We start from the raw sequence: 26464 nt of genomic DNA on the forward strand, positions 1-26464 counted from the left end.
GCACACTGGGACCGTAACCAACTGTCCCGGCGCATCCTCTTCCCCACTCCCCCCCCGGCCCCGGACTGCCGGGAGCCGCAGGCGGGCAGCGGGCTCCTCTCCCACCCGCCGGGGCGGCTGCGGCGCTTGCCCCGCGGCGCTGAGGGAAGAGTGGGCCCGCAAAGGGAGAAAGGAGAGGGCGAGACGGCGGCGGCGGCGCCGCCCTCTGGAGAGAGCGCCAGGGAGAGGCTGGTGTGAAGAGCCGCATCTCAATGAGGGCCGGGCTAATGCAAATCACTGCAATCGGCAGCAGCAGAAGAAAGGCGAAGCAGCTGCAGCCCAGGCTCCCCAGCAGCGCGCTCCAGCCAGGGGAGGCGTAACAAAGGCAGCGGAGCCGCTTTCTGCGGCAACTACTGCGATTAAAGCCGGGTGGTCGCTGGGGGGGGAGGGGGGGAGCTGCTGCTTTTTGGCCGCTTCTCACTTCGAGCCGCCACCACCGTCTTCTCTCCGCGCCCCGCCGGCAGGTCTGAGGCAGAAGGTGCTCACCAGGCTGCAGAGAACAGGTAGGCGTCCGGGCCGCCCCTCTCCTGCCCGGGGGCTGCGGCGTGGCTGTCGGGGCGCGGCCACCGGGCGCCCGGTGCGGTGCGCTGCACCTGTGCCCATTGTGTGGGGCGGCGGCCTCCGCCGAGCGCCGCAGCCCTTTCCGCGGGCGCGGGAGGTGCGGGCTCCGGGCGGGGGGCGGCTGGCTGTGCCAGGCTGGCTATGCCCGGCAGCCTGGGGAACGCACGGGGGCTCTCCCGGCGCTGCGGGAGTGCGGCCGCAGGCGAACGCACCGCGTTTTTGTCAGCGAGCGGTTCCCACTGCGCTGCCCGACCGCACCGGGGCTGAAATGCTCGATGCCACCTTCCGCCCGCTGGTTGTATTTCGAACACGTTTCCACTACTCCAGCAGAATAAACCCCTTTTTTTTTCATTGAAGCCGCTGCCGCATGTATCCACGTTTCCCCCCCCTCAATGACTTAATAGTCTGCCTGCTCCTTGGTCTCTGAATGATCTTCGTTGGGTCCCGTTCACATCATTGAATGATTTTTATTTATTTTTTTAAATCAGCCTGTATGATTGTTGTATGTAATTGCTCGCCCACACCTGCATTATAAATAATTCTTTAACAGATGTATAGGCTGTGAAGTATCGGGCATGGTGTTTTTTGCAGGGGTGTGTCCTTTCGTTTTTCTGTATGTATATAAGCATATATTTATAAACACACACAAATATATGATCGGATCAAATTGTTTAGGATTTCTTTGTCTGCTCTGACCTTGTGGTTTGAACATGCTTTTCTGTAAATAGCAGGAGTGTGGTGTTTAAGGGGAGCTCTATTTCTGTTTTAAAGGGCGTAATTGGAATTACAGCCATTATTGATTAATGCATAAGTGTGTGGAAGAAAGAACAGTGACTCGCAGTTCTTCCTCCTCCCATCTAAAATTAGTAGGGCTAAAAGTCTCTTAAAAAAGTGTATCTTCATGTAAACTTGTTTTTCTTTTTTTTTTTTTTTTTTTTTTTTATGTGTGTGTGTGAGAGGTGGCTTGAGCAAATGAAACAGCAGACCGAAGAAAAATCCATTTTCTTAGCACAGCCATAGCTTTTGAGATACAGTTTCTGAATTGTGAGTTCTGGGATTGTTTAAATCTGAATAACAAGTTCTCACTGGAATTAGAGATGAAGAAAAAACAATTGACATAATTTTGTTAACATGGAAACGTTGGTGGGATAATCTTGATCCTAAGCTGTAGCCACTAAGTGATATTTTGTATTTAACCTACAGAGAAGTGTATGTGAAATGCCATGGCAAATGTTCTTTTCACTGAAATGGGGTGTATGAGTGTATGTATACTGGGCAGGGAAATTAGTCTTTTTCTTATGTAAATACATATGTATGCACATACATACATACTGCATTATATATATGAACATTAGATAGCTTTGAAGTATTTACAAATATAAATCTTGCATAAATGCAAAAGCTCATGATCCTGTGCCAGTGTAACAAAACAAGTTGTAAGCTGTAAACCAAAGCAGGATAAATAATTTCTGCCAAGGCCTGGCACTGGCTGTGGTTAGCCGTCGAGAGGGCTTAGCCATTGGTACCTGTTCTAGTCAAGCACAGGAACCGCTCTGAGAGGTTGCTGAGCACATCCCCTGCAGCCGGGGTGTCAAACTCATTTTCACCAACAGCTACATCAGCCTCGTGGTTGCCTTCAAAGGGCCACATGTAATTTTAGGACTGTGTAAATGTAACTTACTCCTACATTTATAGGAGTGTGGCCCTCAGTGAAAATGAGTTTGACACCCCTGCCCTACAGCTTTGCAGCATCATGGTCCAGCTGTATAATTGTTGGTTTAATACAAACATCTGTAACCTAAAGAGCATCCTCCCTCTGTTTTACAGCTGATCTGAATATATATATATTTTTTTTTTTCTTAATGGTCACATAATTATGAGTGGTTGAAAGAAAGCTTGTGCTTGCTATTTTTTTTCTTTTTATTGGAAATCAATGAGACCACTTCTAAATGAGGTCTATGTATCTGTGCTATAAATAAGCTTACTGTGCTTTGCTGTTCTGTAGACAACTACAAATCTAGGTGGATCCTAAATTAAAAGAAATGTGTTTTGAACCTAATGATCTCTTGATCATTCTATTTCTTTTTGTTATTTTTATTCTTTTATTTTTAAAGACTAATGTGCAAATTATAGTATTTAGGCTTGTGTTGGTTGTAAAAAGGAACAGAAGTATCTACTTTCTTATTTTCATTTCAGAACATGTGAACTTCCATTTATATGAAATGTATTGAAAAGCTGCTATCAGTTTAGTCAGAGCTGATGGGATTTTGTCACTGTCAAACATGGGCCGCACCAATTGCCAATTTGCCCATTGACAGTGAATTTATCACTCCTTCAGTGATAGTTCTGTAGGCAAAAGAAACTGTCAGCCTTAATCAATTTGAATATTAGATCTAGGGTAATAATAAAAAATCTATCAAATTTTATAAATCACTGAAGTAGCTTGCTTGCTGAAAAATACTAGTTTCCTGTCTCCCTCTTTTTTTTTTTTTTTTTTTTTTCCCTAATTTCATGACTCTTGAGCACTTGTGTTGGTTCAAAGTATGCAAAGTATTTGCACAATGACAACAGGAATAATTTATTACAAAGCTTAGGCTGTAGGGAGACCAGCACTTGGAATACGTGAGTACTTTTGAACAGGGAGCTTGACCCACTAAGTCCATGTACTGGCAGTTGTAGTCCTGATTCACATCACCAACCTGCAACATCTATTCCTCTGAGAAGTTCTTAATTTCTGTTTGATGACTGGTTGCCCTTCTGAAATGACACCTCTCGAGACCACAGTTGGAAAAAACAGTTTAGCGTCTAGAAGGTAGACTGAACTCAAATTTCACCTGAATATAACATGAGAAAAAGTAGAAAGTGGATGCGTTTGCTCTTTTTTTCCAGTAGCTCAACTTTGTCACCTCATTTTCAGACCTTACTGAATTTGAATAAACACCTTAATGTTTGCATACCGTTAGCAGTTTATTTCATGAGTGGAGTTTCTACAGTGTATAAAAGCCTAACTAATAAACTAGGTTTTGTGGCATGGCAAGAGAGTTAGTTGTAAAATAGAAGTGGGGCTGTAGCATGCTTTCATTCAAACATTTTTCTCAACTTGGAAAGTGGTCCTCTATAAGTGCCATGTATTAAACATGAAGTCTCAAAGTAGAGCTCTCTTAAAATGTGTAAGTTCCTTAAACTTTTTCTCTTCTCTTGTGCGTCCCTTAGGTTGAATTTCGAGATGTCCTTTGGGAGAGATATGGAGCTGGAGCATTTTGATGAGCGTGATAAAGCGCAGCGATATGGCAGGGGGTCCCGGGTAAACGGTTTGCCCAGCCCTACTCACAGTGCCCACTGCAGCTTTTACCGAACCCGTACTCTACAGACCCTGAGTTCTGAGAAAAAAGCCAAGAAAGTTCGTTTCTATCGTAATGGAGACCGGTATTTCAAAGGGATTGTATATGCCATCTCCCCTGACCGGTTTAGATCCTTTGAAGCTCTCCTGGCTGATCTGACCCGAACTCTCTCTGACAACGTGAATCTGCCCCAGGGAGTGAGAACAATCTACACGATTGATGGCTCCAAGAAGATTTCTTCCTTGGACCAGCTAGTAGAAGGTCAGCAGTAAGATTTGGATGTGTAATGTTGTGTTTGAGTCAGTTTTTGCCTAATCTCTTAAGTTTTCCACAAATAAGTAATGGTATTGTTCCTATTGATAAAGAAGGGGTCTCCAATGGTATAACTAGAATTGTGAATATTTTAAATTGTGTAATGAAATATTGTTGGCTTGCTACTTATTTCCCTCTTGTTCAAAGTGTCTGACCTTTCCCTTTCTGTTAACCTAGTGTTGACAGTCCTAGATCTTGAAAATTGCACCTTCTGCTTCTTTTGAACTTGTATATTTGAAAATGCCAAGGAGAGTTTAGTCAGTTACGCTTGGCCAGGTCCATGGTGCTGATGAAACCTACATGAAATTAACTTCTGACAGATTTATTTTATTTTATTTTTTAATCTGTACCTAGTGAAGACCTCCAGCTCTTTCCTACAAGTAAAAATGCCTTAAGTAAAATACTGTCCTCTCATGGAGTGGCATGAATGAGTCAACCTGATAAAAAACAGTGTTGTCGCCATGGTTCCGTTGAGGTAGACTGTAAACTTTCTCCCCTATAGCATTTCTCTTTTCCTTTTCCCCAGTCCATTGGAATCTTTACATTGTTTTCAAATAAAGCTAATATACCTACAGTATAAAGCATTGCCAGTGATTTGGTCAGAACTGACAAGTCTTGGTCACTGTCAAACATCAGAGATGGTAGTTGCTAATTTGCCCATCAACAATTAATTTGTCACTCCTTCAGTGATAGTTTTGTTGGAAAAAGAAGCTGTCAGCATTAATCAATTTTAATATTAGTCCTAGGATATTAATAATACCTTTCACAAGTTTTACAAAAGCTGAAGTAGCTTTTCCAACATAAAGTGCTTCTGGCTTGCGGTGGGTTTCTTTTTGTGTGTGTAGGCCATAGCTCCTAGTATAAAACATCAGAATGTAGAAGATCTGAAGGCACATGGCCATAACTGAGGTTGGTTTTCGTCTGTAAGGTTTAAATGCAGGTGCTTGACTGTGTTCAAAGAAAATAAAGGTGGAACAATTTCTTCGTCATTGCTTTCATCTTGCCTCTGGCCCCAGTGTGCCAACGGCAAACCTGTGAAAAGTGAACCTATAGCCACTGGAGAGCCAATCTAGGGTTGTAACAGAGAATGTAATTTCTTGATGGTTTTCATTTTTAGCACGAAGTGAGAGAACTTGCAGTATCAGGATGTAATAAGAGGATCAGAAGAGTAGTGATATGGGGAGAGAAGAAAAAAAGAGTAACGCTGAATAAGGTTCCTGAAAGAGGAGCACATCTTTGTTTAGCAGGTGTTCAGCCACTGTTGAGTTGTCTGCTTTAGATCTCGTAGCAGAGGAAAGCTTTTTAAGGAGAAGTTTTGAGAGCAGGATATTCTTGATAATCTTCGTTGCATAAAAAGGAGAGTAAGAGACAACACGAAGATGCTCAAAAAAAAAAAATGAATTGGTGGGATTGTCCATGTAAGTAAGGGGTTTTGGGGTTAGAACCATAGGTTTAGGGAAATGGAAAAGAAACTGGTCTTAAGATCAATGTTATGAATTCCAGGGCAGAATTAGAACTGTGTTTGTCAGGACAGAATTTAATTGGTGGAGAAAATCAATTTCTGGGAGGAAACACCAATATTAATCAACATCTGTTTAAAAGCAGTGTTTGTGCATTTTCTTCTCAGTAGCAGTATAAATAATTGTGCTTGTTTGATTGGTATGCTCATCAAGAAGCAAGTATCATTGATGTTAACGTTGATTTGCACAGTCTTTTGCTGCCAGTCAGAATCAGCTTTTGAAAAGAAAGAACTGAAAGCAGAAATAAATTCAGCAACCTATAAGACTGATTTATTTCAGCATCCTAGAGAAGAATAATTCCAGTTATAAATCAGTCAGTCAAAATGAATGACAAAACATAAGTTTTATTTTAAAGGGCTTTAGGATTTTTTTAGTTCTGTGGGACTTTCTTCCTTACCTTCTCGGTGAACACATCCTCTCTTCCTGTGTATAGTTTAAGTTGGACAGTTTTATTTTCTTATGCCATTAACACTGGGATTTGCAGACATTAGTTTTTGTGTGCAAGTAGAGAGCTATATCCTTGTTCTGCCTGAAAGTGGGCTTCTGTTTATTTGTATAAAACTGCAAAATGGGTTATTTTGTTCTGTTACCCTTGTTGAGCTTCACTGTAGAGCACAGGTTCACATATTATTAGCTCGGTGATGGTTTTTATGTAAGGTCCTTTCACTCTTTACTGCACAAATTTATTAGAGTTTGGCTAGTCTGCTACAGTATTAATTAGCTTGAAGCTGTGCTTTGTGTTTAAATAGCTGGAAAATCACTTGATTTTTGCCTCTTGCCAAATGACATTTGTGCTCAAACTATTGAAATACAAAGCATTGCTTTTTGTCATGTTTGCTATGATGAGATTATTCCCTTACCGTTTGAATTAATTTAATGAGATTTATGAATTTAGATTTTTTTTTTTTTTTTGGCATTGATTTTAACAATTGCATTGTAAGGTAAATGTGTAAGGCCTTGATTTGGTGGTATTTTTTGCCTTTATGCCTTTGAGGAAGTTACTATGCTCTTATCTTCCCATATGGTACATGAAGACAGAGAAGTAACTAGCTCCTGGGGGAAACAAGGCAGCAGCCACTGTCTTTCATCCCATGGCTAAATACATAGAACTGCATGAAAGATAGTCCCAAAGGAACAAAGATTGTAAAGGATCTGTTTTGTTTCAGTAATATTTAGTTCTGTCCTGCATACAGTTCAAAGTTGGTGGGGGTGGATGCTGGTGCTATAAGTAATTTTGAGGTGCATGGATGCATTTTCCCTTTGTTTGAAACTAAGGACTTTCATAGTTTGTTTGGGATTTTTGTTTGTTTGTTTGTTTTTTTGACTTGGGGCCTGTGAGATTTGTTGAAATTTGATAACACTATTGTAAAAAGTGTTACATGCTCTGTAACTCTTCTTCTGTCACCTTAGATGAAGGAAATAATGCAATAGATTCAGATTACCTTCTCTTTGTCAGACCTGGACTATCTTACCTTTAAAGAATGGTTTCCAAATACAGAATGACTTTATTCCCTAGGTATGACATATAATCAAAGCATGTTAGAAACAATAAAGATGAAGTTGCTCTTAAGGCTAAATTGTCTAGATGCAAACAAAGTCTCAGGAAAGGACTAAACGCCTTTTGCTTTTCCAAAGCGTGCCTTCTTTAAAGCTGAAGGCACAGATGGACAGATGGTTCTTACCCCCAAATTACCTTTGAACAGTGTAACAGGAACAGTAATAGGTTGTAAATGAGCATGATAACTCTGAAACAAAGAGTGTTATTTATAATTTTTACTCCCAAGGTCATGCTATGTGGAACAAAGACCACAGAATCAATCCATAGCCAGAACTGCATCCCTTTTATATTAATTTTTGTAATAATATTACCACAGAGTCTTGAGTATGAACCAGAATCAATTATTTTAGGTTTCCACAATACCTACCACAAAAGATGAACCCTACAGCAGAGAACTGGCAATCAAAGACAAACCAAAAAACCCCAAACCACAAGATGGATGAGAAAGTACTGGAAAAAATATGCCAATATTGGGTGCACTGCCAAACTATTGTAAAGATTTGTATGTGTGCGCACATGTTTTGCGTGGGTATAATATCAAAAATGGTTTAAGGAATAACCTGAAGAAGAAAAACTAATATCTCTCTGAGATTATCTCAGAGCTGTAATTCTCATTGAAGGAGCAGTTTGAAAGAGCACAGGTATACCAATTTTAAAATCTGGTAATGGTAGTAACTACCTAATAATTCTTGAGAGATGCGAGCCTCACTGCAGTGGCAGAGGAGATGATGCCTCACATGAGGACTGTGAGAAGGCTCTTGCGGGTGGAGGCAGGCAGTTCATGTTCAAAGAATAACAAAATCACTTTGGTTGGAAAAGACCCTCCAGATTGAGTACAACGGTTAAACTAACATTGTCACTAAACCACATCACGAAGAACCTCATCTGTAGGTCTTTTAAACACCTCCAGGGATGGCGACTCAACCACCTCCCTGGTCAGCCTGTTCCAATGCCTGATAACCCTTTCCATGAAGAAATTTTTCCTGAAATCCAGTCTTAACCTCCTCTAGAGCAACTTGAGGCCATTTCTTCTCTTTCTATCACTTGTTACTTGGGAGAAGAGACCAACACCCACCTCACTACAACCTCCTTCCAGGTAGCTGTAGAGAATGATGACGTCTCCCCTCAGCCTCCATTTCTCCAGGCTATACAGCCTGTCTTTGTTTGTAGTGAGGGACCCAAAACTGAATACAGTATTTGAGGTGGGGCCTCACCAGTGCTGAGTACAGGGGGACAATCACTTCTCCAGTCCTTCTGGCCACACTATTGCTGATACAAGCCAGGATGCTGTTGGCCTTTTTTGGGCACCTGGGCACACTGCTGGCTCATGTTCAACCAGATGTCAATCAACACCCCCTGATCCATCTCTGCCAGGCAGCTTTCCAGCCACTATTCCTGAGCCTGTAGCGCTGCCTGGGGTTGTTTTGACCCAAGTGCAGGACCCAGCACTTGGCCTTGTTATACCCCATAAAATTGACCTGACTCCATTGATCCAGCCAGTCCAGATTCCTCTATGGAGCCTTTCTACCCTTTAACAGACCAACACTCCCACCCAACTTGATGTTGTCTCTACACTTACTAAGGGTGCCCTCAATTCCCTCATCCAGATCATTGATAAAGAGATCAAACAGTACTGGCCCCAGTATGGAGCTCTGGGGAACACCACTCATGACCAGCTGCCAACTGCATTTGACTCTGTTCACCACAACTCTTTGGGCCCAGCCCTCCAGGCAGTTCTTTATCCATTGCAGAGACACCCATCCAGGCCATGAGCTGTCAGATTCTCCAGGAGAATGCTGTGGGATATGGTGTCAAAGGCTTTACTGAAGTATAGGCAGATGCAGCAAAGGAGTTCCCTGCCTGTCGAGTGTTCAAAAGGCAGTGTTTCTTTGCTTTGATGGGCTATGACAGTGTTCCTGACTTTGTATGTGGTTCTTGCTGCTCCCACTATCACCTCGTTTCCCTCGTCTCAGTGTTTCCCTCTCTACCTGCTACTACTGCTGCCTCCTTGGCTCTGCCACCCTCTCCAGTGGTGCCAATGAGTAGCCCAGCCAAGCCAGACTGTAGGAACTGATAATGTGGTCTCTGATGCGCTCTGGAGCTAATGCTCTTTTTTCTAAGTCAATTCTACCTCAGCAGCTGGGAATTTATGGGCTGGCAAGATTTGTATGCATATGTAATATGCTTTCAAAATAATAATATTAAAGCATCTGTTTATTTTTTTTGGTAGAGCTGACGCTATGTGGACATTTGTTTAGAGGGTTGAATTTACACTGGATATTTACCATGGACTTGATCCAGGGCTATCGAAGTTAGTGAAACTTGGACTGGATCCTGTGGCAGAATTGCCTGCAATCCTTATATTGTTTAATAAACAAACAGCTGAATAATCCTCTTGCATAAAATGGTAGAGGGTTGTTCTGGCACTGTTTATTTGATTATTTGATTTCATAAATTTGAGAAGATTAATCCATTAGCCAGTTGATTCACACTGTGTCCTTCTTAACAACTTCTTGGAAGATCCCATGGTTTCCTATTCTAGGTGCTTCCCAGTTATTTTAAGTGTGTCCAATGTCTGTCTTGCTTGTAGCAAAACTGTGGAAGTTGGGGGGGGCAGAGGAGGAAGAAGTATGTCTTTATTTTTTCACTTGGCTTTTGATGAGGAAAAAAAGCATTTTTAGTTTGAGCTGAGCAGAAAGGATGATGTGTGAAAAAGTCATTTGAAAGATCTGAGGATATCTGATTTAAAGTTTCTGGTGCATCTGATTGCTACGTGTCAACATGAGTAGGTCAGACCTCCTATAGATGCTCCATCTCTTTTGCACTGTTGCATTTTTTCAAACACTGCAGAAAGACAGGGCAGCAGTAATGTAGTTTAAGTAGGTTATTGCTCTATTAACAAACACATTTGGGACCTATCAGGTAGTAACTTATATTCAGGTCATCCTTCTTTTGCAATCTCTGATCTGTGTGCTGAGGGATAGTCAGAACTCTTTGTCCTTTCCCCCAAGAGATTGGTTTTCTGCCTTTAGCATGTACAAAACCAAAGGGTGGAGGTGAAGAAGGGCAGGTGTGCCTATTGCACGGGATGCTGGGGGTGCCGGGCTTTTCCTCTTCTCTTCATCTGTTTATTGCCCCGTCTGTTGGGGGAAGTGGACCACAGTGAGTGACGGCTGCACTGACCAGCCTCACTAGGATGCCCCAGCACCAACCACAATGTGCAGTTACTGGCAGCTCCTCCAGATCTGGTGGGCTCGTGAATTAACTCTGCTTTCCTCATAAATACTCTCCTACAAGGAATCAACACTGTTTTCGATAAATTGGCGGTCCTGCTGCCTCACAAAGGGTTTGCTTGTTCTCCCTCTGCATGCATGGCTCAAACAGGTTCTTCATTCCTTCTCCAGGGTTTTTAAGACCAGCTAGCTTCTTTATGAAGCTATTTTAGGCCCGGTCACCTTTAGCACAGAAAAACAATTGAAATAATCCCTTTTAAGAGATAATGCCTTGTAGTGAGGATATCAGCAAGCAAAAGGAAGGAAACTGACTGCTAATACCAATATGCCAAAGAAGGAATCAAACATTTGCATCAGGAAAGCCCCAGTACTTACAGGCAGTGATTCAGTGTCTCCTTAGCAGCCACCTTGTACACAGATATTATTTTTTAAATTACATTACATACATGAAGCATGTAATGAAATTCTGTCATGATCTATAAGAACTATCCTTGAGTGTTACATGGCTCTAGTGGTTCAGATGCGTTGAATTTGGACAGGTGTGTAACTGCAGGTAGTAGGTTTTTGTGTCTTTAAAAAAAAAAAAAAATTTTAAGCATAAACTGTGTTTTGGGATCTGTCCTACATGATTAGCTTTCTGATTAGCTTCTCAATGCTAAGATTTATTTTAATTTTTTCACGTGGGATTTCCTGAAGTGTTGAGCAGTTGCATAATTTAAATTGTAGGATTACTGGTTCAAAACTGGCAAACAGGCATTTTTTTTTTTTTTTTTTTAAAGGTTAAGGTAACTTGCTCTTCATTTGCACTGTTGCTGTGAGGAGGCGGGGGTCAAGAAGGGAACACTTCCTAACATTTAGTAATTAATTTTTTCCGTACATGTCAGATATCTCCAAACAGCTGAGTTGTCTCCCTTTTTTTTTTTTTTTCTGATGGCTATTGATAGTGTAATGGAGTCAAAATTTCATTAGTGGCAGCTGATTGCACTGTGAAACCCTCACTCCCCTCTCCTGGGGAGCTGCAGTCTAACAGACATTTTCGGTGAGCTGTCTTTCCTATTATTTTGTTTAATCCAGCATCTCCAAAGATTCTTTCTTCAACAAGTGTTCTGTTACAATTCCAGTATATGGAGATGGTCAGTTTCTTTCTCGAGCTGCCGGTTAGTCAAAGCTGATGTTTGTGGGCTGTATTTGTGCTTAGGCTTGACCCAGAGTAAGAGCTGATGGTTCTCAGTGGGATTACTCATGCAGATGTGTTTTTCTGGTGCTCTGGAGCTGGAGAAAGCAACTTGCTGCTGGTGTTGGATATCTGCAGATCACAGCTTCTGTCTCCCTACAGGCACAAGTCACAGGAGTGAGTCTGTAGTCTGCACAGCAGTTATAGCCAAATGTTGCAAAAAATAGAAACTGGAAAAAAAAATAAACCTGTGTCATCTCCTGATAGTCATGGTGAGGAAGCAATTGCTAAGGCAGAAGGTGGTTTTGTTGGACTAGTAAATCATGCTACTTGTGAAACTTCTTTGCCGTCTTCCCTCCTTCAGGTAACTGAGAAAGAAGTGAGGATGAAAATCCTAGTTGAAAGCTTTTTGTCCTTTGAGATTTCCTCTGTTTACAGACACCATGGATGCTAACGGATTGGATTAGACATTTAAATTTCTGTCTTCTATGAGGGTGGGTCCCACATTCAGGAAATTTAAGCTTGGATTTAGGTTTATAGTGTTTTGAGCACCTACAATGTGCTGGATGTCACCATAAAGCAGGGTTTACTGATCTTAGCATCAGATAAAAGACACTTCTAGGACATAGGGGTTTTGTCCTTTTAGTTTTTATTCTTACAGTCCTGATTCTAAGGACCCCTGTGAATGAGAACTGGTGTCCTTGGCTAACATTCCTGAAGGTTTATAAGCCCTAGCACTTTGCTTGAAGTAGAAACAGTCTTAAATACCAGCATTATGGAAGAATTTTCTGTATTTCTGTTTTGCTATCTAAAATAGCTCTTACTAAATATATTTCATCTTAGAAGGCCTTGTATACCTGCAAGATATTCTGTAGCTAAATATGAGCCTCTTCAAGGAAGGCAAATATATCTTGGTGCAAATATTTTATTGATGTAGTACTGTTGGAAATGAACAAAGGGAAAACAATCTGATGGTCGTATACACAAAATTACTTTTGTAATAAAGAGCTGACATGTGCTCTTAAATGCTACATGGAACCCAGCTGACCTTTATAGCTGATATTAAAAATCATGTGGAAAGCTATCCTTTCAAGAAGGGGCACCAAAAGAGTTCTTAATAAAGTAAATGTAAACAAGAAAGTAATGTAAATATTATGGGTTCAACATGCATGGCCATTTGTTTATGCACCTACTCTTTGAGAAGTGAGTTTTAATACGAAAACTTGTTTTTAAAGGAATAATTGTTTTTTCATGCAACTAAACTGAAAAATTTCTCCAAAAACACTGAACCTGAAAATCTGATATTTACTCCTCCTGCTCAGAAGAATTTGCTGGTGGATTTTAGGTCTTATAGCAAACACAAGTGGAGATAATAGATTTTGTTTAAAAATTTCCGAAGGAGACTTCTGCAAAGTATTTTATAGAATAGCTAATTATTGAGTGCAGTCATATTCATAGTAGGATATTTGATTATTTTTTCCTTACAAAATACTATTAATGTTTTTTAAAACTTTTTAATTTTATGGATATGGTGGTGTGGATGCATTCTGACCTTGTAGTAATTGAGTAGCTAGTGATAAAAATATAGGACAGGAACATGGATAAAAGAGAATATGGACTGTTTGATTACTCTTGGATCGTTATTGCAGCTAAGCCTTTCTGTTCTGATGTTACTATATATATATAAATAACCCTCCCATATATACCATAGGTAAAAGGAAGGGCTTACTTTTGTCTCTTGTAAGGCTGATGTAAGCATTCCATCTCAGATTCCTTTCTTAACACTAAATGTTACTGCAAAGTGCAGATTAACTTGAATTCATAGGATGATCAGTAAACACTGGAATGTTTTACTTAATCTCCTGCTCTGTATTTTTTTTTCTGCTTTAAAAGAATTCTTTTGGAAAATGTAAACAACCAAAAAACAATCAAAACCAAAGGTCTTTTTCTGGTTCTTGCTTGATCATATGCTCTCAGTGCATTTATAGAATCGTAGAACTATTTAGGCTAGAAAAGACCCGTAAGATTATCAAGTCCAATCATAAACCCAGCCCTGCCAAGTCCACTACTGAACCATGTCCCTGAGAACCTATCTACATGTCTTTTAAACACCTCCAGGGACAGTGACTCCACCACGTCCCTGGGCAGTCTGTTCCAATGCCTGACAATCCTTTCCATAAAAAAATGGTTCCTAATATCCAGTCTAACCCTCCCCTTGCGCAACTTGAAGCCATTTCCTCTCATCCTATCACTTGTTACTTGGGAGAAAGACCAACACCCTCCATGCTACAATCTCCTTTCAGGTAGTTGTAGACAGCGATAAAGTCTTCCCCCAGCCTCCTTTTCTGCAGGCTAAACAACCCCAGTTCCCTCAGCCACTCCTCATAAAACTTGTGCTTCAGGCCACTCACCAGCTTTACTGCCCTTCTCTGAACTCTGTCCAGCACCTCAATGTCTTGTAGTGAGGGGCCCAAAACCCAACATGGGATTTGAGGTGCAGCCTCACCAGTGCTAAGTACAGTGGCACAATCACTTCTCTAGTCCTGCTGGCCACTATTGCTGATACAAGCCAGGATGCTGTTGGCCTTTTTGGCCACCTAGGCACACTGCTGGCTCACGTTCAGCCATCTGTCAATCAACAGCCCCAGATCCCTTTCCTCCAGGCAGCTTTCCAACCACTCTTCTCCAAGCCTGTAGCGCTGCCTGGGGTTGTTGTGACCCAAGTGCAGGACTTGGCACTTGGCCTTGTTAAACTTCATACAGTTGGCCTCAGCTCAATGATCCAGCCTGTCCAGATTCCTCTGTAAAACCTTCCTACGCTTTAGCAGATCAACACGCCTGCCCAACTTGGTGTCATCTGTCGTTATCTTTTCTGCTCAGTGATCCATCTTCACATGTTGCTCTGACTTCTTTGTCTTCTGAGTCCTTCCACTGCCTTTCTGATAATTGCTGCACAGTGTTTTACTGTCCCAGCTTTGGAGCATCACACCAACAGACTTGAACTTCTGTGGCATCCAGGGCCTCATGTCCCAGTGGATCCCCCCACTGTGGATCCCTGCACTGTGCTAACTCTGTATGTCTGCCAGCATTCCTTGTGTGCTGCTTTGTCTGTGGGGTTGTGTTTGGTGCCCTGAAACCTTAAAATTTGTGTCCAGGAGTAGAATTTAAATACCTGCTTTTCTTTCAACTGTTGAACTATGAGGTCTGTTTCCTTAGGGTAAGGATCATTAGGAAAATCTTTGGTTCTTATGTGCTTTTTGGCATAGGAGGTACATCAGTGTTTTGTCCTGTTTTTATTTTAATATCTTGGGCTAAACTGCTAACATGAAGACCTCTATGCTGTTGCGACACATTGAACCCAGAATAATTAAAGCATCTTGGATATTTTTGTGGTATTCTTCAGGATAAGATTTTGAATTATTTCTAATGAAGTTTAACTGCAGGCTGCCAGAAGGTGTGGTCTTGCTTCATCTGGTATTGTGATTCTTTTTTATTATATTTTTTATTATTATTTTGTTCAGCCAGAGGGTGAACTGGAGCAGCTTATTGCAAAATTAGTATTGTCTTTGTTATGTTCAATCAGATCAGCAAAGTGATCCAACTCACCCTGTATGACTGGCAGTGCAGTCACCCAATCAAGCCTAAGGGAGAGGTTGGGAACACCCAAGCAGGTGCCCCTTTTTTGCAGCAGCCTGCAGCTGAACAGGATTAAGGTATTAATGAGCAGAGACATGCTGGTGTTTTCTGGTCATGTTATATTATAGTTCTCCAGAAAATGTGGTTATCGTAATTGTAAAAATATTTTATTGTAGACAGTGTTCCAATAGAAATACAAGCTACACACTATTTTTTTTATTCTTTAAAATATGGTCTATTTGTTGTGAGAAGGACTCTGTAATTACTACTCTTTGCCTTCCTTTCCCACCCATATTAGATATTGAGTCAGTAGAATAATACAGTGAGATTTGTTGCCTAGACGTATCCTGGGTTTATGCTACTTAAGACTTTAAATAGTCAAGTGTTAACAAATCTCCTCTGACACTTTCGTCCACCTCTTATAGAAAGCTATTTGTAACCTATATTTTTTGATAATGTTTCATTTTATTTCCTCTGAAGTGTTTGGGGCCCACTGTTTTGTTAGGAGCGGGCCATTTAAGCATGAAGGGTTTGGGACTACTGTGATAATGCGCTGGGGCTGGGCAGCTGATTAGATATGAACACCACTTACTGACAGCAGTGATTCCCACTGCAGATGGTGTTTTCTGAAAAGAAAACTGCTACTTTCAAGGATTTTTTTTAACAGCATTTTCTGAGTGGTTAGCTGACGAGTGATCTTTAAAAGTTATTTTATAGTTTGTAGCATCTGAGAAGGGAAGAGATCAATATTTTATATGCTGTAGATCAAGAATGATAAGAATAATGTTTAATAATTTAATTAGATTTCTACTTTCCTGTTTGTTTGTTTTTCCTCCCTTCTCCAATCTGACTTACTGGTCTGACATTTTTGTTTTGACAGGGGAAAGCTATGTATGTGGTTCCATAGAACCCTTCAAGAAACTGGAGTACACTAAGAATGTAAACCCAAACTGGTCAGTGAATGTTAAGACAACTTCTACTTCTCGTTCAGTGCCGTCTCTCGCCACTGCTAAAGGAGGTACTCCAGATGCAAAAGAGAATAAGGATTTCATTAGGCCTAAACTAGTCACTATCATCAGGAGCGGAGTGAAACCACGGAAAGCAGTCCGGATTCTGCTCAACAAGAAGACAGCACATTCATTTGAACAGGTTCTCACTGATATAACTGATGCCATCAAACTGGATTCGGGGGTGGTTAAACGCTTATACACACTAGATGGAAAACAGGTAAGAATTTTCATTATGATCTTTCTCAGCATGAAGAAAATGTAGTTTTCCAAAAGGAAGAGAATAGCACATTAGTAAAAAATTACTTTTTTTCTAGGACATAGAAGCAAGCCTTCCACTGCTTATAGCGTACTTAAAATCTGTGAGCAGTTCAGGAATGTATCATGAAGCATTACTTGGCCTCAGTGATGTTCTTGCCATTTATGATAAATAATAGCTCTAAATCTGTCAGTCGAAAGTGTGATGTGGTTTTGGCTCTGCATGCCGGAAATGTAGGATGAAGGGTGTAATTTTAAAGAACCTCATTCTGTTAACTTATTTCAGCTCTTTCTTGCAGCAGTTTTGTGAGTCCTTATACTTGCCTTTCCATAAACTGTGAGAACAAACAGTGAGGACACATTCCACCATGATAAATGCAGGACTACTGCTGTCCAGAGTGACCAAACAATAAGTCTTAGTGCAGCTAGAACGGATTATCAAGAACGTGCAAACTTAAAAAATGAGTGAGCTTTTTCCCTTTTGCAGGAAAGCAGGTAGGGTTATATGTGGTGCCCACATTTATTGAAGAGTTTCTTGTAGGTTACATATTATTTTTTCTGTGACATACATTCAAGCAGTGTCTCTTTTTTGCTGACTTATTAAATTGTGGTAGGGTGAGATTTTGAGAGGCTTTTTACTGAACTTGGGGTTAGAGGGACAAGAAAAAATATTACGGAGTAATCCTACTTCTTTTTTGTCTTTTACTTTATTTGTAATTTATCTACGGACATGTATTAATTATAGAAAAACTGGAGAAGCTGTTAACCTGGTGAAGGGCAAGGCTAATTTCAGCATGACCTGAATTGATTTAGAGCAATGGTGACTCTAGAGAAATAAGGCAGATACTTGCATTTACAAATGTAACTTATTAAACTGAAGAAATGATAGAGGTATAAAATGTGGGTAGAAAGATGAGCGAGCAGTCTGAGAAGCTAGAAGCTGCTGGGGACCAAGATATTTCTGCTGTAATATGGCTGTGTTTTCCAGATTCTAGGTTCAATGGTTTACAGATATACAGCTAATATTGTAGCTGTCAGGACATGATGCAGAATATGCTTGATGCAGGAAAATACTCGGTCTGCTAGATCCAGTGGTGCTACTAACATGTCTGCAGTTACTGGGTTTGATGTGCAGCACAGCTCTGGAAACAGCTACAGCAGCACCCTCTGATCTTGGGGAGGGCTGGTTAATGGAAAAGCTGCTTATTCAGGGCACTCGTTCAAATCAGGGCCAAGTCTGGATTGACCAAAAGGTCCTTCCATCTGCTGTTTTGTATTGATAACCTCTGACACCAGTCACAGACAGTAGTTGAGTTCTTGATGACTGTGTACGTGCCTGTAATGATCCTGTTACTGTGACTTCATTGGGAACTTTGACCTGGAGCAGAAATGTGGATGTAAGGTTCTTTTTGCCTGCAGCAAAAGTAAAATGTGTGTCTCGGGAAACTCTCAATTCTTGTCCTTCTTACCTTGCCTCATGCTCCAGGGAGCACTAAGGCTGGTAAACTTGAGGAAGGAGTTGGGATTTTAAAGCTGCAGAGAACAGTGGTGGTCTCTGCTGTGACCCTGACACAAGTTCCTGCAGTTCCTGCAAACACTCAGTAAAAAGGGACGCTGATCTGTTTTGCACTGTATATGTAAATAAACTTGTGGTTTAGCTATGAAGAAGTGCAGACTGGAAGGATGCCCACATGGCCCATTGTCTCCTGGGTAATGTGCTCACTTATATTTTTTTTTTTTTTAATATTACAAACTCTGATTTAATAGTTGTTATTAAAATGAAAGAAATATTATAGCTCTAATTGCTGAAAGTAAATAGTACTGTCCTGCTACTGGGGGGAAAGGGAAGACCAGGCTTTCATGGCTCTGATATTGCCAAAATTCAGTTGTCTAGCCATGGGATTTGAGATGAGCTGAAATCAGTGGTGTACTGGGACATTTGTTACCTACCTCGTAGCCTGAAACCCTTGTGTCTAAAGGCTCTTCCAGGACACCAGTGTCTCTCCACATATTCACTCCTCCCTGACCTGGCTCTTGCATGGCACAGCTGGATGCCTGACCCCACTGGTGAGCGCAGGGTTTAGGGGAAGGGGGGTGTGTTTGTGTCCTGCCAGTGTAACGGTGGCTTTGCTCTCTGCACATACAGAGCAGCTTTGCTGGCAGAAAGAGAAGCGAATGACCCGGCGCTCTGCGGGAGCAGCCTGTTGCTCACCCCTGCGTGGGGAACTCATTGGTTTCCTGTGCTGCTTGGCAATTGCAGCTCCATTTTTCTCTGCCAAAAGCCTGATCTCCCAGATGGCACTGGGGGCACAATGATGGATTTCTTTATTACTAAACTGTAGCTGTGAATGATTACTGGGAGGAAATCCATGGTAAATCCAAAATTTTTCCAGCAGTGTTTATAGGTGGGAACTTCTGCTGTTGACTTCTGTTGGAGCTTTGACAGTTCTGGAAAAGCCTGTGTTCACTGGTTAAGTCTAACAAATCTGTGATTAATTCTTTCATCACTAACTTAAAAAGCAATAAAATCTTAAAGCTCTGAGCCTGGAAAAGTAATTTACTGTAAGGATAAGAGAATAAAGCCCTCCTAAGATTATTATTTGGGAATGTAACTTGGAAGAAAGGCTATTCTGTACAGTCATCTCTTTTGAGTTATTTTATGAGGTCAACACTGAAATTGTCCATCCATGGCAGAAGTTGACAGGAGTTCCATATATTGTTAGTACAGATGGGCAATGAGGTATGTATAGCATTGTTGGGTACTATTGTTAGATGCCTCAGGCTAATCAAAAGAGAGTAGGAGTCAGCATCTTGACTGGGCATCTGAGTCAGGTGGTTGTCCCATACTGACACTACACAATGAGGAATTGAGCTTAAATGCTCTCCCTCCAACAGCCTGGCTAGTTGTGATGTTTTGATTTGCATCTCAAAAAGTCATGAATAAATATTGTGCTGGTTAAAAGTAATTTAAATGCTGACCTATAAAATTTGATGACAATGTAAAGAGCTGGTCTTAATGAGACAGGCAGTGCTTGGACAGTCAGTACCTGATGAAAATTATGATTGCTAAGAAGAAAGTTCTTCTATGATGTCCAGTTTCTTTGTCCATCCCCAAAATTCCTTCTTAGTTTTGGAAAATTCATTAATTTTTGGTGCACTTAGTGCTTTGTGAGTGTTCCTGAGAACTTCAAGGAGCTTAACTAGGGGTGTTGTAATAGCTCTTTTTCTAATGCTGGAATAGCAGAAGAAAGGGGAGAGTGCTGAAACAATCCCCAAGAAAACAAACCCTGACACAATTAACTGATCTTGTTCTCATCAGGTCAGTACCAGTTCAGGGGCTGAAACTTGTTATTTTCTAGTATTGGGTAGGTGTTTACTTTGGATTTCATGCATTTAATTTAGTTTTGTTAAAATGTATTTCTCCTTGTTACAAGCAGGGTGACTAGTGGTTTATCTGCATTTCCTTATAACTCATGTCAGAATCTGTATTTTGACTTCAAGTTTTCTGAAACTTTAGAATGTAATTTAATTTGTGCAAAAAGGGGCACATCATACAACTGTAGTTTGATCGTATAGCACATCAGTGGCCTCCATTTAGCATATTCTAGCAGTTAAATTATTAATGATTCCTCAAAGTCGGATAGGTTTCATACTGTGTCTAGAACAGTATATGTGTATTTTTATGGTTATACTTATTTTTTGTACTTGTACAAGGAACTGATGCTGTTTGTACTATGGAGGAAGAGAGAGAATCACTTCCCTGTAAGATAACTGATGGATCTGAAGAAGATAATGGGACTCTCAGAAGTGTTTAAGAGTCTTATGAGTTCAGGCCAAAATTAAAACCTGTCCAGGGGGAGGTCTTGAAGTGTTGTCCTTCCCAACTTTGCTGTGTAAGGAAAATAAATATAGAATGAGTAGGTTTAATGGCTGCCTGTAGGAATTCATATCATGAAGGCATACACTTACTGTGAGTATTACTCATATTTTTTAAGATTAAAAGGTAGAGTGCATGAAAAGCCACTGTTAGCATTGACCCTTAATATTCTCAGGTACTTGTGCCAAGAAGGAACACTTTCTCATAGCTAAAATATGTCTTGCTTTACTGTAACTGCACCATTTCTGTTTGGTTTTTAACCTTCCCTTAACAGAAGGTGTCATTTTTGGTTTGATGTGCATTAAAATACGGTTTTGTAAAAGGCACTGCGTGGACACACAATGCAAACATCAAGGGTACAAGCTGCCCATGGAGACAGAGGCTGGTTGCTTCATTGCAAGCTGATTTCTCTGTTTTCTGTGTACTGATGCACTTCTAGAACAACACCAAAGACTAAAATGGGAGAATACTAATGAAGGTTACATATAACAGCAAAGTTGTGAAACAGTGCAATTTTTAAAAGTGTAATGGTGTGTTTATTTGTACAAGGTATTTACAATTTGGATGTTTAGACAAAAACTAAAGTTTGGACAAAAGTGCTTTATGACCTTCTAAGTCCTCCATGTGCTATTGGAAGAACAAATATCTAGTTTACAATGAGACCTACTTATTTGAACAGGTGGTTTGTTTAGCTTAACTACATGCAATCAGGCAAATTAATTTTCAGTTTATATGTTATGCTGTGGATTTGTCAATAGACAGCTAAGTGGTCGGTGGCAGAGATACCAGAATAAAAGTCACTATCTGTGTTGTGTCTTTTTTTTTTAATATGTTATTTTAAATAAAATTATCTTTTCAAATATGAAATGCAGGTACTGTTACTTAAAGACATCCCTTACAGAAGAGTGTGTGAGAGGCATAGGGTGGAATAGGAGTGATGCCCTCCATAACCTTGCTTGAAGCCATTAAAATAACTTTAAAAAAATTTGTGGCTGCAAGGAGAGGGAACATCACAGTGCTGGAAAGTCTGAATCTTCTTCATTGAGTGTAATGTGTGTTAACTTTTTTTTTTTTTTTATTGGAAGCCTCCTCTAAAGAGGGTATCTTATGACACAGACAAACTCCCTTTCCTATGGACCCTTCTCTGTCAAGGCACCTAATACCTTCAGTTTTTAACAGAGAATTAATACTACTGTTTTAAAAAAGTACTCTCTCAAAAACTAAAAGCAACTATTTGCACCCATGCCTAAGCTGAGCCTGTGCTTTTTTATTGTTCTTAGCAAGTGGAAAACATTTGGTAAATATGTCTGTATTCTATAGTAAATTCTTGGCCAAATCTACCCTTTTGTAGAATGGATTGATTTCTCAACTGTCTCTAGACCTGGATTGTCCTTGGTATGGAAAAGCCTCCGTAAAGCAAGGTAGGTATTATTCATGAAAATACATTCGCTACTTAGCATTTGTGTAGTGTATGTTATACAACAATCTAGGCAAAATGAATGTTAAACAAAATGAAATTTATGTGCAGCAAGTGACTTGTTTTGTGTGTGCTCTGTAATTTTGATTCACATCAGCATTGGTAATCAGTTCCATTCTTAATATAGAAGGCACATTTAATTTTAAGGATGATTGGTTGTGCATCTTCCTTTTATTTGTTATTCAATTGTAGTTACAATCCACTTGAGATGCATGCAGCTTAAAATTATTTGTACTTTGAAAAATGTGGACAATAAATGCTGTTTTATCATCTGTATGACCCCTCTCAAGTGCAATAACTTCTTTTGTTGGAGTCTCTGAAGCTCCCTGCCAGCCACAGGCACACAGGGTGCTGTTGGTTGACCAGACACCTGTGGTGAGTTCTCTGGGGTGTAGCTGTGCAGATACTGACTAATTGGGAATGAACATTAAGTAAGATGCTTTCTGCACATTACACAAGCATTTTAACCGTGAAGCAACAGCTAGGGAAACTGGTGCTTATGTTTCTGAGGTAGTACTTTAATATTGCACCTGGGGACCTGAAATTCGTTGTGCTTACACTGTACAAACTGTTCCTTCCTCAGGGGCTTCTAATGTGAATGCTAGATGACCATATCCCTCAGAAAAAACCTGTGCTGCTTAATTTTACACGTGAAGTTTAGGGCACTACTTGGGAGATGCTGACAGACCACCATGTTATGTAGCTGTGTGAGAGACACTCTCCAAAAATAAAGATCATCTCTCCAAGCTTTTAATCCACCTCACTTTCCCTTCTTCCTGCCTGCAGTATATTTAGTAAAAAACATTTTTCTTTCTCTGGAAGATGTATAATTTCTGGCTTTGGTATTTTGAAACCGATTTTGGGGAAGGACTTAAAACATGAGGACTTTTTCTCAATACTGGGCAAAAGACCCCTTCTTCAAGACATGATAGACTGAAAACAAAAGAAAATCGGTGTCTGAATATTGCCTATCTCAGTAGATGATGATGGGCTCTGGAGATCTTGCAAGAGTCTCACGATTCCTATTGAGAGAAGTGGACTTCCATTACAAATTAGACTATTAAGAAAAGCATCAAAATCTGGTTCAAAAATAATTCCAAGACATGCTGATGTAGACAGTTTTCTAGCAGGTGTTTGTTATCCTGGTGTTAGAGGTGAGCTGTGATAGGTCCTTGAACCCTTGTGACTCTGGGCAGGCTGTTTTGATGTCATGTTATGACATTGACTAACAATTTTAATTGTTACTCAAATAAAGTCTTCTGTAAAGGAATGAACAGAAGCCCATTCCTAATTGAAAGCAGTGGGGTCATTCATTTGTCTAGAGTCCATTCCTGTTAAGCTGAGACTGACAACTGTGTTTCTCAGTCTCTAAAGGCTCTCTCACAAGAGGAGTCTCTGGGGTTGCTAACTGGCATCCCTTAGAAACTGTAGGCTGACTTTGAAAATTAACAAGAGAAGATGCCATCGGCTGTGACCTTCAGTTTGAATTTCATGCTGTGCAAAATAAAAGCTGTTTTTCAGTAAGGCTGAAAACTTGTGTATCTGCCTCAGTATGCTTTAAATACAACAGAAGTTGAACTTACTATCCTATAAGGATAGCCATCTCCTTATGAGAGAGTTTACGTACAGTCAGAAGCCTTTTTTAAGGAAGAATAATTTCCAGCTCCTCAAAGGTGGAGTATCATATTTTGTAAGTGTGAGGAAGGGTACCTCAGTGGGAAGGAGATGGTGGTGTCATTCAGAACTATCAGTTACTAGAATAAATGTCATTTTCCTCTACATCTGGACTTTGCTTCTTTGTCTTAAATGTACAGTAGAACTAAGAAGAGCTTCTTTTCTTGTGAAATTCTGTGTTGCGTATTTGGTGACTAGTGGAGGGGTGGGAAGGCAAAGAAAATGCAGCATCCCCAACTGTATGGTGGTTTTCGGTGTGGTTTTTTTTTTTTTGTTTGTTTTTTTTTTTTTTTCCTCTTATTTGTTTGCTGGAAGAAGACTTGGAAGAATGCTTGCAGATTTCTCTGATGATGCTGTATGACTATTTTGTGGAGACAGGTGTGAGATTACTGGTGATCATTGAAGGAAGTTTCCACTGCTCAGAAGCATGCAGTCCTCAGGACCAGATAGATCATCTGTCAACAGCTGAAATCTTTGCGATGCTTTCAAATAGCAGTCATCCTAAACTTCCTCTGTTCTGCTCCCCAGTCCTGCTAAGATACTGTATTTCATGGCTTTTGCTGAACAAGCTGAGCTCAATAGTTAGGAAGTCTTCATGGTGTGTATTGTCAAACTGTTGTGTTCACTGCAATGATTTTATTTTTACTCTCTGAAGCTGTGATTGTTAGTAATATTTCTTTTTTCACTGGCATAAGTAAGTCTCATGTGTGCATTTCCTTTCTCTGGAGTGGTATGATGTAGCAAGACTGTAAAAAGGGTAATGAGTCTTGGATTTGCTGGGTTGTTTCTGTTCCTTATAAAACTAGTTGTTACGAGAAGATTAAGAATTTCCAGCCGTTTAACAGAATTCATCATCAACTATTTTCCTTTCATGGGTTTTTGTAGCACACGTGTCTTTAAAACACCACAAAGTGTAATTGACAGTGGCAAAATAGTCCCAAAATGACTGATGGTGGAGGAAATGGTAGTGGCAGCCCAATTTTGTACCTTGCTTTTCTAATTAAACTTTTATGAACCCAGATTCCTTTCTGAAAGTCCAGACAACTGTGAAGCATCTTATTTTCAATACTTTCCAGTTTCTCAAGCCAAGTGCTTTGCTGTCTCTTACAGCGAGTGGCAAGGAACACACGTGTCTTTGGATATCCTACCTATTTGGTCTGGAATTGCCTCTTGTGGTTCTTTTTCCATAGACAGCAAGTCTAGGGCAATGACATACTTCTCAGGTACTCATCAAGTTAATCAAGATGAATCCAGGTCTCTGCCTCTAGAAGGATTCTTTCTGAAATGAACTCTGCTGTACATAGAAATTTGAGATGCAATTCTGTTTCCTTGCTCTGTGTGTCTGAGGATTTCTGCTGTGAATTTCAGTAGAAGTGGGACTGAGACTTGGAGGATGTTCAGGGACACCAATATTAAGTACTATTAAATCAGTGATGTATAATGTTTTCTGCCTCTTCCCCCCTCCATTCCTATTTAAGCTTGAAACTAATTTGTTCAATCCTGTAGGAAGTATTGACTTAATCTCTTCTGAATCTATGTCCTCACTACCATGTGCCAGTTCATGGGGGCAGAATGTCCAGACTCAATCAGATTTAGGAACTAATACAATTACCAGTCGCCTAAAATATTTCCATTGTACCGAATGAAGACAGTAGAGCTTTGAAAACAGCGTACACTTATATAAATAAATCAAACTCTTTTGAGACTGTTTTGTTGATGGCACTAGGGAATGATATGTGATAAGGTGTATATCACATATAGTTTGTTCTTAAATTTTATTAAGTACTTTGTGTTATATTTCCAAAAATAGCCTTTTGAAAAAGGTCAGACCATCAGCTACAAGGAGGTGGTTTTGCTTGAGAAGGCTGCTGAGGAGAGAATTGAGCTTTTTCCATAGGACAGAATGCTTGAAGTCAGAGAGAGAAGAGCAAAGAAGTCTTTGGGGACTTTAGGCATGCAGGCCTGGGTATGGTACTTCACACATCGATAAAAATGAGTAAAAATGGATGTGAAATTATCAGAGATAAGCGAGTTTAAGTTTAGAAAGCAAGACAGTAGGCTGTACTATGCTCTCACTGGAACCAGTAAAGCATTATAGGGTTTTGAATTCAGAGTTGGATGTTGCTGAAAATAAAACTCATGTTAAGTAGTTAAGGCTGATTTCCTCTCCCAAATCAGTTGTTCTGGTGGATTTGGTTTTCCATTAAATGTTGGATCTCAGAAACTTCCTTTAAATAAAACTCCTCTGAGCTTTAACAGCTTAAAACTGTAAGAGACATTTACTCATGGAGTGAAATCTCAGTTTGAACTGCTTTTAATTATCTTTTTGGCTCAGTTTAAGCAATGACTTTCTCAAAGCTGCCAGACAGTAGGGGAAAATTGGGGGCATCTTATGGAATAGCCAGGGTAGAGTGCCTTTGATTAAAAGGGAAGGAAGACAGACGTTGTCAGAAATGCACATGCTGACTTTTTAAATAGAAGAATGTTCGATATTTAAAATACCTTCACCTGCTTTTCCTTACAGACAGGTTATATGTCTGTTTTGCATTAAATTGAATTGCAAACCGCAGCTGCTGCTATAGAACACGTATCCAAAAGCTAAACCTTTGACACTTTCTTTATTCTAGTTGTCACTGAAATATCCCACTGTCTCATGTTGCCTTTCTTGATTTCTTATCTGCCTCTGAATCATTTATCTGTTTCTGAAGGTTTTCTAGCAGATTCCTTCATTTTCTTTGAATTTTTAACTGTTCTTCTTGTGTATTTCAGTATTATCTGTTTTTTTAATTTCTAGTTC

General features: G+C 40.2%; 1 protein-coding gene across 1 annotated transcript in view; it reads left to right on the forward strand.

Moving 5' to 3' along the window:
* The first annotated feature begins 488 nt into the window (after nucleotides 1–488).
* Nucleotides 489–26464, forward strand: part of DCLK1 (doublecortin like kinase 1) — a 238754-nt gene continuing 212778 nt past the window's right edge. Inside the window, exons 1-3 of the mRNA XM_082047893.1 lie at nucleotides 489–542; nucleotides 3814–4202; nucleotides 16255–16601. Of these exons, the coding sequence (XP_081904019.1) occupies nucleotides 3827–4202; nucleotides 16255–16601 (723 nt within the window). The 5' untranslated portion in view covers nucleotides 489–542; nucleotides 3814–3826. The remainder of the gene's footprint in view (nucleotides 543–3813; nucleotides 4203–16254; nucleotides 16602–26464) is intronic.

The sequence above is a fragment of the Streptopelia decaocto genome (genome assembly GCF_964273445.1).
Source record: "Streptopelia decaocto genome assembly, chromosome: 1".
NCBI lineage: Eukaryota > Metazoa > Chordata > Aves > Columbiformes > Columbidae > Streptopelia > Streptopelia decaocto.